General features: G+C 36.1%; 1 protein-coding gene and 1 non-coding gene across 10 annotated transcripts in view; both read right to left on the bottom strand.

The window, feature by feature from the left end:
- Positions 1-5,438: 5,438 nt before the first annotated feature.
- Positions 5,439-15,633, bottom strand: part of LOC127503165 (gastrula zinc finger protein XlCGF8.2DB-like) — a 56,544-nt gene continuing 46,349 nt past the window's right edge. For 8 of the 9 annotated variants that reach the window (XM_051876632.1, XM_051876694.1, XM_051876687.1 and 5 more), the window contains exon 2: positions 5,439-9,307. In XM_051876632.1, coding sequence (XP_051732592.1) covers positions 8,184-9,307 — 1,124 coding nt within the window. In that variant the 3' untranslated portion in view covers positions 5,439-8,183. Of the gene's footprint in view, positions 9,308-13,263; positions 13,533-15,633 lie in introns of those variants that run through there. The other variant, XM_051876625.1, reaches the window with a different exon arrangement.
- Positions 14,606-14,724, bottom strand: LOC127507135 (5S ribosomal RNA). The gene has a single exon (XR_007928244.1). It is a non-coding gene; the product is annotated as a 5S ribosomal RNA (ribosomal RNA).

Genomic DNA, 15,633 nt, shown 5'->3' with positions numbered 1-15,633 from the left:
GTTTGTCCTGAGCAGTTAAACTGAGCACTGTTCTTCAGAAAAATCCTCCAGGTCCCAAAAATTCTTCGGTTTTCCAGCATCTTTTGCGTATTTGAACCATTTCCAGCAATGACTATGATTTTGAGATCCATCTTTTTACGCTGAGGACAATTGAGGGACTCAAACACAACTATTAAAAAAGGTTCAAACATTCACTGATGCTCCAAAAGGAAACACGATGCATTAAGAGCCGGGGGGTGAACACTTTTTGAATTTGAAGATCAAGGTAAATTGTACTTAATTTGTCTTCTGGCAAACATTTAAGTGTCTTCTGTTGCTTCCGAAGGGCATTACTAAATAAAAAAAAAAAAAAAGATATTTAAACAAAATAAGAAAAATTTTGGACATCTTTATCCTGTTCAAAAGTTTTCACCCCTGACTCTTAATGCATCGTGTTTCTTTCTAGAGCATCAGTGAATGTTTGAATGTTGAGTCCCTCGAATGTCCTCAGTGTGAAAAGATGGATCTCAAAGGGCTCAAATATGCAAAAGATGCTGGAAATCTGAAGAATTTTCGGGACCTGGAGGATTTTTCTGAAGAACAGAGCTCAGTTTAACTGCTCAGGACAAACGAGCGACTCATGAACAACCATCACAAAACAAAAAAACAGTCGTAGATCATCCAGGAGATGACACACCGTATTAAGAATCAAGGGTTCACAAACTTTTGAGCAGGTCGTTTTTATAAATACAGCTATTTTTTTGTCTTGTGGACCATATGTAAACATTTTTTTTTATGTAAAATATCTTACTCGGTACATTACTAAATAAAAAAATAACATGCATATTGTATGATCCCTCTTATTTTGTTAAAATTATTCACATTTTCACAAATTCTGCAAGGGGTTCACAAACTTTCAAGCAGCACTGTATATAAAAAAGTAAACCCTCTGAATTCTATGGTTTTACGTTATGGTTTTAGTTGTTTTTTTTTCTCTGTATGGTTTCAGTTCTTCTTCTTTTTTTTTTTTTAAATAAAATGTATTTTAATAAAATTTTAGTATGAAAGTTATTGATGAATCATGATTTGTCCTTCCTAGGTGCAGTTAAGTTGTGTATTAGTTTCTATGGAGAACACCAGTAAAAAAAATAAAAACAAATAAAATATACAAACACTTTTTGCTACCTCTGTCACAAACCTCTGCCTAAAATCACAACTTTCATCTGGGAAGAGCAAGACCATTTCACAAAACTCACAATTTGTCATTCCATCAATTTTTTTTTAACTATTTTTTTCTATAGTGTTTGTTTTAATAGACTTTTATTTCACATCTAGTGTAATTTTGCAGCTCACAAACTGAATGGAAATATGATCAAAATGTTCAAGCATTCTAAAATTCCACTGTAATTTGAATGTGCTAAGGAGAATATGTTAATATTCTTTTCCCCCTCCAAATTACCATCTATTTGCTTTCAGGTTTTATGATGTCTGTTTTCTTTAAGTTGTTATAGTGTTTTTATGTTAAATGCTTCTTTGCACAGGGTGAGATTAACGTGACCATTGATTGAGGAGAAAGGCTGTACTCTGCTCCTCCTGCACACTGGTATCCTTGTAATACTGTGGATTCTGAGAATGGTCTTAGAGCTGCATGTCAGTATCTTTTAATACCATGTTGTTAATACAACACTCCTACATGATTTTCAGTATTTCATCTTTCAATGTTTTGTTTAATTGTTTAATAAATAACTTGATTTTGCTGTAAAGCTTATTAGGCTTATTCATTTTTCATTTTATCACTGAATCGTCACGTTGGAATTATAAGGTTCTATCTGCATTCTGAGCAGTTTTGAGATATTGAGCTTCAAAGTTTTTGCATTCCATAGTAAAAATTATATGGTGAACAAGCCTCTTTCATACATGAAAATGACAGAGACCCTAAATGTATTTTAACTGTACAATATCAAAATGGTCCGTGTACCTTTGGATAATTTGTTTTCTCGTTATGTCTTCTAAACGGAAAAACGAAGAAACCATTCATTTATCACATATTCGACCCTCCTCATGAGCATAAATAAACAAATCTCGAGTCGTTTTTTCATATTTTTATTTTTGTTTTCATCACACTTTGTTCTAATCCGCCAAATGGAAAAACAATAAAACCAAAATGGATAAACAGCTTGAATATTCGATCTATACATGGGCGGGAATAAAACGCCCCTTTCCGCTGATTGGTCAACCAAAGATCAAGTCGCGTCATCAGTTCTTAGCTCCAGAATTCAGCTCCGCGCAACAGAATATAGTAGCCTAAATCTATCCGATACATTTGTACGGATTATTACAGAGTTTATTGCAACTACATTTAATCTCGTTCTCATCAAACAGCCAGACTAATAAATGGCTCGACACAACCCGTGCTAGGGCAGAGCCTAGACAGAGCTTTCTCCTGTGTACACATAAATTCGCGTGCCGTTAAATACTAATTTTTCGTATTAAATAATAATTTACGTGCCATCTGCTCTCACAACTAGCCAACCTATTTGGCACACTTATTAGCCTACTTATTTAGCTGACCAATTCTCAAAATCTGTGTGCCGGAGGCTGCGCGCCGCACTGGACAGCGCGGAGAGAATGCATAAGCTAGTGAAGCGCAGAGCAGAATCGATTCAAGGGTCAAGTCAAGTCATCCTTATTTATATAATGCTTTTTACAGTACAGATTGTTTCAAAGCAGCTTCACAGTGATAATAGGAAAATTAATAGACAGAGTTTGTTTTGGCTTTACAGCAGCTCTAAGATAAAGTTTATCGAGCTAAAGTTTTTGATTGAATCACTTTCGTTGTAAAAGTCATTAATTATTAACTTAGGGGACGCTTAAATGACACCTTTTTAACTGAAAACAGAACAGAAACAGAAACTTTTAATGCGTTCTTGCCGTTCATTTACGTGTTTAAGGGTAGGCTACACTATGAAATAACACTTTCAACAATAAAGCCAGAGATGAATATATATTTTTATATTTATTGCCATCTATTAGCCTACCGTCATAAATTAATTAGTCAAATAAGGCTACCTTTTTTAAATAGCTATATCTTATTAAATATAGGCCTATGCCATCTTTAAATTTAAAATCTTAAATTTAGTCAATAAAATTAGAGTTTGACACTATTTGTTTCAACCAAAGGCATCTTGCGCTGCAGAGGTGGCATAGCAGCATCTGAAGTTGCTTTTAGATGTATTTACACAATTTAATGCTGCTCAGAGGTCCGTAAATACATTCACACAGCAAATACATAATGCAATGACATTAATTTTATATTTTAAACAAAATGCTTTGAATACAGAAATATGAAATAAATTACAAGATGAAACGAATATGAAATATCGCCAGTAGGTGGCAGCAAGTCACTGTGTTAATGAATGAGTCATTTTATTCAATCGATTCGCTCGAAACGCTGATTCATTCAGTATAATAAACAGGCTGTATGGCTGGTGAATCACTCAATCGATTTGTTCAAAGACTCGGATTCATTCACGAATTAACTAGGCTACTCTGTGCGCCTTATGTTTTGAGTCGCACAATGATCTGTGACTTTGCTTTAGAAATTTAGCTGGCAGAAAAAATAAAACTGTTTTGAGGGACATCAATTAATACTCAGTGTTAATGAAATAAACTCAGTGTATTGCTCAAAACAACAGTCAAGACTGCTGATCTGCACTTGAACTTAACTACAATGTAACTACTGTACATGCTCTCTGCGCTGTTCAGTGAGTCGCGCATTTTTGGCACACAGATTTCAAGAGTTGATCAGCTAAATAAAACAGGCGGTGTGCCAAATAGGTAGGCTAGGGGTAGTTGTGACAGCAGACGCAACGTAAATTAATTAATATTCAATATGATAAACTAATTCCACCGCATGCAAATTTATGTGTAGGCAGAAGAAAGCTAGGTGCCCCTGTAGGGTTTGTGTCGAGCCATTCTTTAATCTGGTTGTTTGATGAGAAATAGACCTAGATGAAATGTCCGAGTTAAGAATCCATACAACTGTAACTGATGAATAATTCTGTTGCGCGGAACTGAGAAAGAACTGCTGACAGCAGCTTGATCTTCACTGTAAATACATTCCCTCCGCGCTGTCCAGTGCGTCGCGCAGCTCCAGCAGAGATTTTTTAGAGTTGGTCAGCTAAATAAAACAGCGGTGTGCCAAATACATTGGCTAGGAGTAGTCTTATCTAGCGAGACGATCGTTAATTTTTTGAAAAAAATGTAAATGTATATGCTTTATATAAACAAATGATCGCCTTCCAAGTTCTTCCTCCAAAACCGTACTTTTGTACTCTTCAAAAAGCTTACGCTGTATGTCCTACTCCTTCCCTATTCTACTTACGGAAAAAAATGTAACTGGCGCTGCGTTCGTTTCGTAAGTAGAATAGGGAAGGCGTAGGAAATACAGCGTAAGCTTTTTGAAGAGTACAAAAGTACGATTTTGGCGGAAGCAATTGGAAGGCGATCTTTTGTTTATATAAAGCATATACGTTTACATTTTTTTCGAAAATGACCGATCGTTTCTCTAGATAAGACCCTTATTCCTCGTCTGGTATCGTTTAAAGCCCTTTGAAGCTGCAATGAAACAATAATTTTGACCTTCAACTGTTTGGAGGCCATTGAAGTCCATTATAAGGAGAATAATCCTGGAATGTTTTCATCAAAAACCTTAATTTCTTTTCGACTGAAGAAAGAAAGACATGGACATCTTGGATGACATGGGGGTGAGTAAATTATCAGGAAAATTTTATATGAAAGTGAACTAATCCTTTAAATCAACATGGTACAAGATTATCCTATTCAATGGGCAAAATGAGTAAGGTCAAAAGTAATCTAAAAGTAATTAAAAAGTAGTCAGATTATATTACCTTAAAAGTGTAATGTAATGGATTGGATTATGTTACTAACTACAATTTTTGTCATTTTGGAATCAGTAACCGACTACAATTAGTAAGTAATCTACCCAGCCAGCACTGCGGCGTAATAAGACTAAATAGGGGCCTTTGCATATACATAAGAGAAAAACTTTGAAAACCCCTTCTCTTTCATGACACAAGGGGTTATTTTTAATAGCAGTGCAATATTGTCCAGATCTATCTATTCATTTTCCAAATCACTTGCCTACAGGATCGCATGGATTCTGATTGATCAATGTAAAAACGAGAATGTGTCTACACCCTTATCTTTTATTCATAAATGCATGATACTAATAACTTTATTAAAATAAATGAATACATCATATCATGGTGATCTTCAGGTTTCAGCACTATGGGTTGATTTCTTGTTAATTGCTTTAAAACATGTAGATTTTATTGTTGCATACCTGTCCCAGAGTTTCAGTCAAACTGTGAAAATCTATCTTAGAAATATTACCATATTTCTAATATTACGACTGGAATAAACTATTTAATACATTTATCAATTTTACACAAGTTATGATCATATGATTAACCAACCAATTTCTAAAATCATTTATAGCAGGGGTGGTTTTATTAAAATGTATTTTGAAAAACACTTTATAATAGTCTTTGCTCACCTTTATGAAGTAGCCATGCAGATTTACTAACTACGAGACCATCTAGTTGGAGTGGAACTGTGCAAAACAGTGGTTCTGCAGCAGGACTGGTCATTCCAGATTCATACAGTAACACCAGAGGACATTTATAGTAAATCATATGCATCAGTTTATTAAAGAGGCAGTCAAAGACAACTAAATCAGAATTCAGTAAGAAAACAAGGTTCATAAACAAAAGGCAAAAAAAAAAAAAAAAAAAAAAAAAAAAAAAAGGTCCATGAACATGAGGCCTGTTCCACACACAGCTGTGACAGCAGGTGATATGCGTCAAACGAGTAGTGTGCAAAACATGTCACAGTGAAACATTACCTATTTTTAGGTAAACATCATAAACATGAAATTGAGAATAAGAATATTGTACACTTCATAAGAAAGAGGGAAAGAAGAAAAAGTACATGAAATCGCTCTACTGAAAGAGAAACAGAAACCTAGAGCCCTGTGAAATCAGTTGTAATTTTTCTCAAATTTAGTTATATTTTTTCACAAATTATTATTTTAATTTTTCTGGATTTTCTTTTTAATGGTTAAATTACATTTTAGCAATTGTGTCTAATTAACTTAAGTCATAAAACTTAAATCTTTTAAAAGGTCAACAAAAATACATTTTAGGGCCCTAGGAAATCCATTTTTCACCTCAAATTCTGTTTTCCCAAAATTCAAGTTAACAGATGTACATGTATTTTTTCACAACTTCCATTTTATTTTAAAAAAATACAAAAATTCTGGATTTTCTTTTAAATGGTTAAATTCAATTTTAGTAATCATGTCTATTTAATTGAAGGCATAAAACCTGTAACAACAATTTATTAAAAGGCTAACAAAAATACATTTTAGGGGCCTATGAAATCCCTTTTGTTTTTTCCAGAATTCAGTTTTATTTTTCCCAGAATTTGTGTTTTCTGCTTTTTGTTTATCTGGATTCTGCTTTAATTTTAATAAAAATAAAAATAAAAAAAAAACATCAAATTAATTGAATTTTTTTTTTTTTTTTTTAACAATAATAGGGCCCTATAAAATCAGCTGTATGGTTCTCTCAAATTCCATTTTATGTTATCCCAAATTCCATTTTTCCCATTTTAGTTTTTTCCTGGATTTGGTTAAATTATATTTTCATTGGTTAAATTATATTTTAGTAATCATATCCAATAACTGAAGTTATTGTCAAGAAAAAACACTGCAATTTTCTTGGATCGACGCACCCTGAGTCAGTAGAGTGCAGTGATTTTATCTTTCTTAAAGGGATAGTTCACTCAAAAATGAAAATTATCCTGTGAATCAGTCACCCTCATCCTTGGTGTATATGACTATCTTCTTTCAGACAAACAGAATCGGAGGTATATTTAAAAATATCCTTAGTCCTCCAAGGTTTATAATACTTGTGAATGGGGGGCTGCATTTTGAAGCCAAAAATAATGCATCCATCCATTAAAAAAAGTAATCCATACGACTCCAGGGGGTTAATAAAGGCCTTCTGAAGCGAAGCGTTTTTCCAAGAAAAATATCCATATTTAAAACTTTATAAATTCAAATAACTAGTTTTCGGCAGATGACAGTATGCAGAATGCACAAGTCCACTTGCAGTGGAAGAGTATCCTGTGACCTGACGCACAGCGTAATGATGAACGCGGAGGTGCAGAGGATAGAGCAACACAAATCACCGGTCACGGATTATAAGCCTAAAACGATATTTTTTTAAAGAGAAATGTTGGAGGATTTCGATATAAAGAGGAGCTTAAATTTGTTGCACATCCCTATTTGTTTGAACCGCGAGAGGCGTCTAAGCTTACAACACTCCTACATCATACATCGCGTCAGAGGATTACTCATTTGGCGCAAGTCGACTTGCGCATTCTTCCACCGGTCCACCGGAAGCTAGTTATTTGAGTAAAAAGTTTTAAATATGGATATTTTTCTTACAAAAACACATCGCTTTGCTTCAGAAGGCCTTTATTAACCTCCTGGAGTCGCATGGATTACTTTTTTTAAATGGATGCATTATTTTTGGCTTCAAAACGTGGCCCCCCATTCACAACCATTATAAACCTTGGAGGACTAAGGATATTTTTAAATATATCTCCGATTATGTTCGTCTGAAAGAACATACACCTAGGATGGCTTGAGGGTGAGTAAATCATGGGATAATTTTCATTTTTGGGTGAACTATCTCTTTAATAAGTGAAGATATAAAACTTTTACAATTTTAACAACAATTCATGTTTAACGGTTTAAAAAAAATTTATTAATCAAAAAACATGTCTAATCAATTAAATTCATAAAACTTTTTAAATATACTTTAAGAAATTCTGTTGTCTTGAATATGTGTAGTACATTAAACTGCACCACTCATTCCCACAGAGACATGCAAAACATGCTGACTTCATATTCCAATAGTATTCTTTTTGCGATTTAATATTCACATACGCAAACGATTTGTTTAAGTGTACAGCACTACTTTTGATTTATTCATCCAAAAATATTATTAAAAATTTATTTGATTCCCAGATTTTCGCATCATGGAAATCACAGGGCCCTAGAAAACCAATTTCATTGAAACATGGAAGTGTTTGGTCCTGAGGATGAACTTTGCTCAGTGTAACAACTTTGGACAATGCTGTTTTTTATGAATCTGTAGATTACTTGATGTGGCAAAACCCTTGCCACACTGCGGGCATTTGTAGGGTTTCTCTCCGGTATGCACTCTCTCATGATCTTTCATGTGTCCTGAATGAGTGAAGGTCTTCCCACATGTAAGGCAGTGAAACAGATTCTCTCCAGTATGTATTCTTTCATGTGCTTTCAGGGACCCCGAAACTTTAAAACTCTTATCGCAGTATGAACACTTGTAAGGCGATATTCCTGTATGGGTGTTTTGGTGTTGTTCCAAATAGTTGGCTCTGCTAAAGGCTTTCCCACACTCAAAGCACACATGATCTTTCATACCAGTGTGTGTTTTGTAGTGGTCTTTTAAATTGTGGAACCATACGAAGCTCTTGTCACAGAAAGAACATGTGTAGGGCCTCTCATTTCCATGTACTTTCAGGTGTCTCTTTAGCTGTGATGCAAAAAAAAAAGTTTGGCTGCACTGATCACAGCTAAACGGCCTCTCTCCAAAGTGATAAAGCAGGTGTTTTTTGAGCAGTGATGCCCCAGAGAAACTCTTGCCACACTGAGAGCAGTGGTGTAATTTCTCTCCAGAATGTAGTTTTATATGACTCATGAGGTTTCCTTGATTTGTGAAGCTCTTCCCGCACTGCTGACAGATAAATGGCTTCTCTCCAGTGTGAACTCTCAAGTGACTCTTAAGGTGGCCTTTTTGAATGAAACTCTTTCCACACTGTTGGCATTTGAAAGGCTTCTCTGCAGTGTGAATTCTAATGTGATCGGTAAGATGTCCTCTTTGAGTGAAACTCTTGCCACACTGGTCACATCGGTAAGGCCGTTCTCCGGTATGACTTCTAATGTGATCCTTAAGGTGTCCATTGTGAGTGAAACTCTTATCACAGTAACGGCATGTGAACGACTTCTCTCCAGTATGAATCCTTATGTGATCACTAAAGAGTTCCTTACATGTGAAACTCTTTTCACATTGAGGGCAGGTGAATGTCTGAGTCTGTGGGGAAGATTTTTCTCCACTTATAAAATGTACCTGATGCTGATGTTTCTTATCCACTTCATTCAGTTCTTGACTTTCTTCTTTCACCTCCACCAGCTCTAAAATGGGGATAGTAAACAAACAAACAAAAAAAAAAAAAAAAAAAAAAAAAAAAAAGGGGGACAAAATGTAATCAACAAATCTTGTCGATACTACAGTACATGTTAACTACTACATGGATTGAGTGAGTTTACGGAGTTGTCTAGATTTAATTGTAGACAATTTGACTCACTGTTGAACCAGGGACAATTAGTAGACATCAGTGTTTATATTTGAACTATAAACTTTTATCTTAGTACTTCTGTGATAATTTAAATTATTTTAACAGAGAAATAACAATACTGTGTGGTTGAAAAGACTGTTTGTCATCATAACGAATTGTTTTTGTACAGCTAAAATAACTGAAAGCAACTTACACCGGAAGCTAGGGCTGTGAAATTAATCCAGTGCTTCCCACACATAGACTTTGGGCCACCCAGTATATTTGGAGACACATTTTTGCTTTTATAAATTTTATCATCTTACACTTTTTATTCGCCCAAAATAATGAAACCATCCACGATCGATTAACTAGTGGAAAATCTCCCCTTGCCCTGTGCGTTTCGTACATGCCGGTTCTGTGTGCGTGAAAAGTGTTTACTCCCGCTGACATTCCCACATGTGCTGCAGAGACGCAGCAGATATTTCACAAAGACAGCTCAACAGTGCAGGCGCTTCTGTGTGCGAAGTGTAAAATGTATTTAGGAACACATGTGCGAATAAAGCAAAATCCATCCGAGTGAGTTCTTAAATTTAATGTTATAAAAAGTCTTTAATACATGAAATGGTAAAACAAACGTCTCAATGATCATTTTGAAAACATAAATCGCGATACAGCCTACTGATTAAACTTAAAAGGCTATGATTTCAATAAGAAAAAAAAAAAAAAAAAAGCACGTTGCAATGTCACAAGGCGGTGTTGTTTCGAGCCTGTAGAACGCGCAACAGCGCCGCCTTGTGACATTACAACTTTTTTTTCAGCTTCAGACTACTTCAAAGTGATTCTCAATCAATGAATAGCGCACATTTATGCCAAGCGATTGCTAATGAACTCGAGTTGATGAATTATGACAATGTCTACTTTATACCCTTTATAATAATAATGTTTTTCGGGCTTGTTTATAATTAAAAGTCACACGCTATTTTTTTTCTTTTTTTTTTCTTCTGGGTATTATTGGTATTTTGGTTACACAAATTGTATTTAATTTGATTTCCATTTAATTCATAGTAAACTATTGTAGTTTCTGGCTGGGATGCTCCCCCACAGGAAGAAAAGAATAAGAACATTATTTGACATTATTCAATATATAGATTTTAATAGTATCAATAAAATCGGTGTCCCATTCACTGAGAGAGAAACTATATGACAAAGCAATGGCGATATATCATCGTCCTTCTCTGTGCAATACGAGAATCGTATCGCTGCGCCAAATATCGATATTTTAAATTAATAAAATAAAGCACTATAGATTTATCTGCTCAAATCGTCGCTACTTCAAGGCAGTGCTCAACACATGAATGAGGGAAACGTTAAGTTAACTAGCCTAAGAAAAAGAGGTTTTTAACAGGATGGCATACAGCAGTGTGAGTAAAATAGATGCCCCAGCCACGTTTAAGTTCAAAGTCTTGACGCACTTTTATACCATTGATGTGACAAACGTAGACATCTTTGACGTTCTTCACCGAACGCTTAGATATACACGGGAGCGTTTGAAAGCATATATTAGGGATCCGCTGATAGACGCCTGCTTTCGAACGCTCCCGTGTACAGGTGTAAGCGCTCGGTGAAGAACGTCAAAGGGTCTGTTTGCACCTGGTCACTTCATGCATTTTCTCTGATTGGATAGCTATCCGGTCGTGAAAAGACCAGGTCTAAATGCCCTCCGAAACGCATTTGAGATGGATTTAAATCCGATCGCTCAAACCACTTCAGGAGGTGGTCTGGGATGCATTTCAGTCAAAACTGTCTATGCATCAGTCTAAATGCATCAGGTTGTTGAAACCACATAGGCCTATGTAAATTTTACTTCTCCCAAAAATACTAAAACTGAAACGTGTGAGAGTCAGATATGACAGCGCTACCGCATCACGCATCGCCGCAGATGAACAGCTGACTATCTCTTTAGCAAGCTGACGCGCAAACTGCCGCATATGAAAGAGAAAGTAAGTCGCAGACGTGTAACACACAATTACCTTCATTAAAAGTAATGAGAATTTAACCAGTGCTTTTGCCGCTCTCTCCTATTGCGGTCTTTGATTTTGAAATTAGCTGATGGTCAATAAAATGCACCTCATTTGTTGCTTTCGGTGATGTGAACTCCATTAATTCTGCATATAGCGTGGGAACCGAAGATCGGATTTATGCGTTTTACGGATAAAGAGAGAAAACCTGCACTTAACCTTTTCGCTGGCATTTTGTTTTCATAGTTAGACATATCGTGATGTATCATTATAGGATTGTCTAGCAATATCGATTATCGTGAGCCATGTATCCTGATCGTATGGTATCGTACCCTGATTCCCACCTCTAATTTAAATGCTGTAATTTTGCATAATTTACAATGTATAATAATGCATAATATTAGTATGTAGTTATATGTAATAGTAGTCTATGTAATTAAAATGAATTTCAATGAATAAAAATATTGTTAAAAATCCCATTATTTGTTGTTTGTCACATGTAGTAAGCCATTTTTGTGCCGTGGGTAATGGGAGGATTTTCCACCCGGCTACCACCGCAAGTATATTTCAAACCTGGAAGCACTGTAATCGTATTTTCGATTTTGGTTTCCAGTGATTATGAAAATAAGATATTCGAGGTAAAACAATTATTGTACTGCTGCCACATTCCGTCCAGCGCACTTTCCTTCACGATGCGTTTGTGTAAGAAAAATATCCATATTAAACAAGTTATAAAGTAAATAGCTCACGCCAGACCGCCTTCCATATCCAACTTACGAAAAAAGCTTAACTGACGTGAGATACGCTTTCTTCCCAAGTTGAATACGGAAGGCGGTCTGGCTGAAGCTAGAAATATCACCCACCAATAATCGTGTTAAATAATCAGGATTTCAATATTGACCAACATTTTGCAACCTTCTGTCTTTTCTGTACCTTTATGTGATCAAAACCAGACAAGCGACCAAAAAGACAGAAGGTTGTAAAATGTTGGTCAATATTGAAATCATGATTATCGATACATCTGCCCTTTCCAACAGACACCAGAACGCGCAGACAACCTAAAGGCACCATTAATTCAAAATTGACCATCTTATTTTTTTATGGAATACTGCAGTATTTATTATAAATGATTTACCAGTGCAAGTATTATTTTTAATTAATGTGCCTTGTAATCTTTAATCACAACTCCTTCTTGCAGCGACATCGCTTCTCTTCTCTGACGACGACGTGTTGGCATGAGGTCGGACTACATTTTTTCTCATTTGAGAAGCCATTGTGGAGACAAATCAGTTCCTCCCTCGAACTCGGGTCTCTTTTAGTACCCCAAGCGATCCCATTGGCTCAAATTACTTTTAATGGGTACTCTCTTTAGCACCTGATTACAATTCTTATTAAATCATGTTATGATAAATGCTGTTTGAACTACGTTATAATGACCATGTATGTATTAGTTAGCTTTTGTACTAGCATAGCATATAGATACCCAATTATGGCAAATCCGTAAATGCAAAAACCCAATTAGCCATACATAAATTATCACGATCAGATCTAGTACAAATAATTCCAGGCTTTATAATTAACACTCCTGTAAATTAGCCTAATTATCAAGTGTTCCTAAAGACCTTGGTTAGCTGGTCCATGTGTATTTAGGGTTGAAGATGAACTTTGCAAGTAAGTAAATCTCCAGAACAAGTAACACCCCTGAACTGTGATTAACAACAGCGCCTCATATTTTCTTACTACAGCCAAGAAATGTGAAAAAGCGTGCGATGATTTGATAAGAACGGACACCAACCTCTTTGTTCCTCAGAATCTTCATCTTTCACGCTGCATTGTTCTAGATCACTCATATCTACAATCTCCACTTTAATAAACTCCATCATTACAAAATTGTCACACATATTTGAATTGTTAATCCCGGAGTTCTCTCCGCTCGTTTTGAGTCTTCGTCAAGTTTAAGACAATGCAAATCTTTGCATTATTGCAACGTCTCTCAACGATCCCAACTCGCTTCCGCTACTCCTCCTTCCGTTCCTTCTTCTTTTGAATTGAATGACTGATGGAACCAGCTTTGGTGCATTTCCGCCACCTACTGGGATGGAGTGTGAAGCATTCGCGCCGATCCTGTGGGTGCTCGGGAGCTCGAGCACCCACGGAAATGGTCGAGCACCCACGAAAAACACGAGATATTCTCCATTCATTTTTTTTTTAACCAGCAACAAAAAAATCGATTGCAGCTTTCAGACATGACCTTCTTCTCGTTGTTATATAGCCTATGGAAGTTTTTTAAAATTAAAATGAAAATTCAAATGCTTAAAAAGATAAAATAATAAATCAAAGTCTCAAAACGGCAGCTCAAATTATCAATCAAATGCTCAAATGCAATTTCATTTCCTCAATCGGGGAAGCATGAACTGTATCAAAAATAAAATTAAAAATAATTTGTATTTGATATTTCATTTTCATTTTCAATCCAGTATACATATGTCATAATTAAAATTAATTTCCCTGAATGAGAAAGTAAAATTGCATTTGATTTCTCATTTGAGCAGCCATGAGAGTTTGATTTATTATTTGACGAATTTAGGCGTTTGATTTTTCATTTTAATTTTGTCGGGAAAAAACTTTCATATGTTGCGCTGCATGTTTCAGAGTGAAGAGCAACACTGCCGTTCAGCTTACGGTGTTTTCAGCGTCTCCGAGCACCTCGGTCACACAGTAAACGCTGCTTCTCACAAACTCCATCTCTGTAGGCCTATGTGCGATGGTGCATTTTGGGAAAGCAATATGCCCTAGATTTATTTCATTTAGCTACAAGTTCGCATTTCGCACGATGTCCGACATTTCTGTGGATAGAAGTGTGCAGCTTTCACCAGTATTAACCAAAATCTAAGCTCGAAGATCTGAACGTTTGAAAGCACTTTAGAGGTCTGCGTCGCTTAGACTGAGAGAGAAAGTCTGTCGATCGCCCCCTGCAGGAGAAAGGAAGAATGACGAGGATGAGCTGTCCTTTGCCACAGCGAAAGCAGAGAGAAGCCAGAGAAAAAGCAAAATGAAAGAAAAGAAATGAAGCAATTGAATTTAAAAGGATAGAGGCGAGCCATGGTGAAGTAGCTGAGTAGTGAAGATAAAGCAAAAGCTTACAGCACCTGGTATTCCCAGGCGGTCTCCCATCCAAGTACTAACCAGGCCCGACCCTGCTTAGCTTCCGAGATCGGACGAGATCGGGCGTGCTCAGGGTGGTATGGCCGTAAGCGAGAGCTACAGTAGATAGCGAGCTATTTAAAGAAGGCACAACGGTGGCACACAGCTCGGGCTGCAGCTGCAAGAGAAACAGCCAACGTGTTTTCATGTCTTTTTAAACATTTTTTCTTCTTTACATAAATACAATTATTTATTTATTTACTTATGAAAATATTCTCCTTTCAATGAAAGCTGTCTCGATTTTAGATTATGTCGAATAATTCTGCAGCACTGCAGATTTAATATAATTTCACATTTATTTGTTAGCGTTTCATCAACTCACAAATCACCGGCAGTTCCCCCTCACGAACCCCAATTTGGGAAACCCTGAACTAGAACAATAAAATGAACAGATCAATCGGAATCCAATTGACAGCCCTGTCAAATTTTCTTTTTCTTTCTTTCTGTCTTTCTTTTCTTTCTTTTTTTTCTTTTTTTTTACAGCTTACTACAAGTTGTGAAACTGGACAACTTTACACAGAAAAGCTTAGCGAGTCATTTTTTTTATAGCCTACCAAAATCCTTTTAGCAAACAAAAGCATTTTTTATGTCATGTGGCTATACTTTTGAAACTGTGATAGATTGGCCCCATTTGCTTCCATTGACTCAGTGTCACACAGAAAATGCCTGTAAACTAAAGTTTGTCCATAATCATCCAAGTTGTTCCCTCAGGAATCCATAGGCCTAGGTGGATTCGGTGAAAAGCTAACAATTAAACGGCTTGTAAAATTGTTATCCTAAACGTGGCTGCAGAAGTAGGCTAATCATAATAAAATTGAAATTCAGACAGGCTATAGCTCCGACTTAATAGTCTGTTACGCTGCGTGTTTCAGAGTGAAGAGCAACACTGTCGTTCAGCTTACGCTGTTTTCGGCGTCTCCGAGCACCTCGGTTCACACAGTAAACGCTGCTTCTCACCAAC

The sequence above is a fragment of the Ctenopharyngodon idella genome, chromosome 2, assembly GCF_019924925.1.
Source record: "Ctenopharyngodon idella isolate HZGC_01 chromosome 2, HZGC01, whole genome shotgun sequence".
NCBI classification, from domain to species: domain Eukaryota; kingdom Metazoa; phylum Chordata; class Actinopteri; order Cypriniformes; family Xenocyprididae; genus Ctenopharyngodon; species Ctenopharyngodon idella.
The sequence above is the reverse complement of the archived record's forward strand: the minus strand, read 5'-3'. Positions and strand labels throughout refer to the sequence as shown.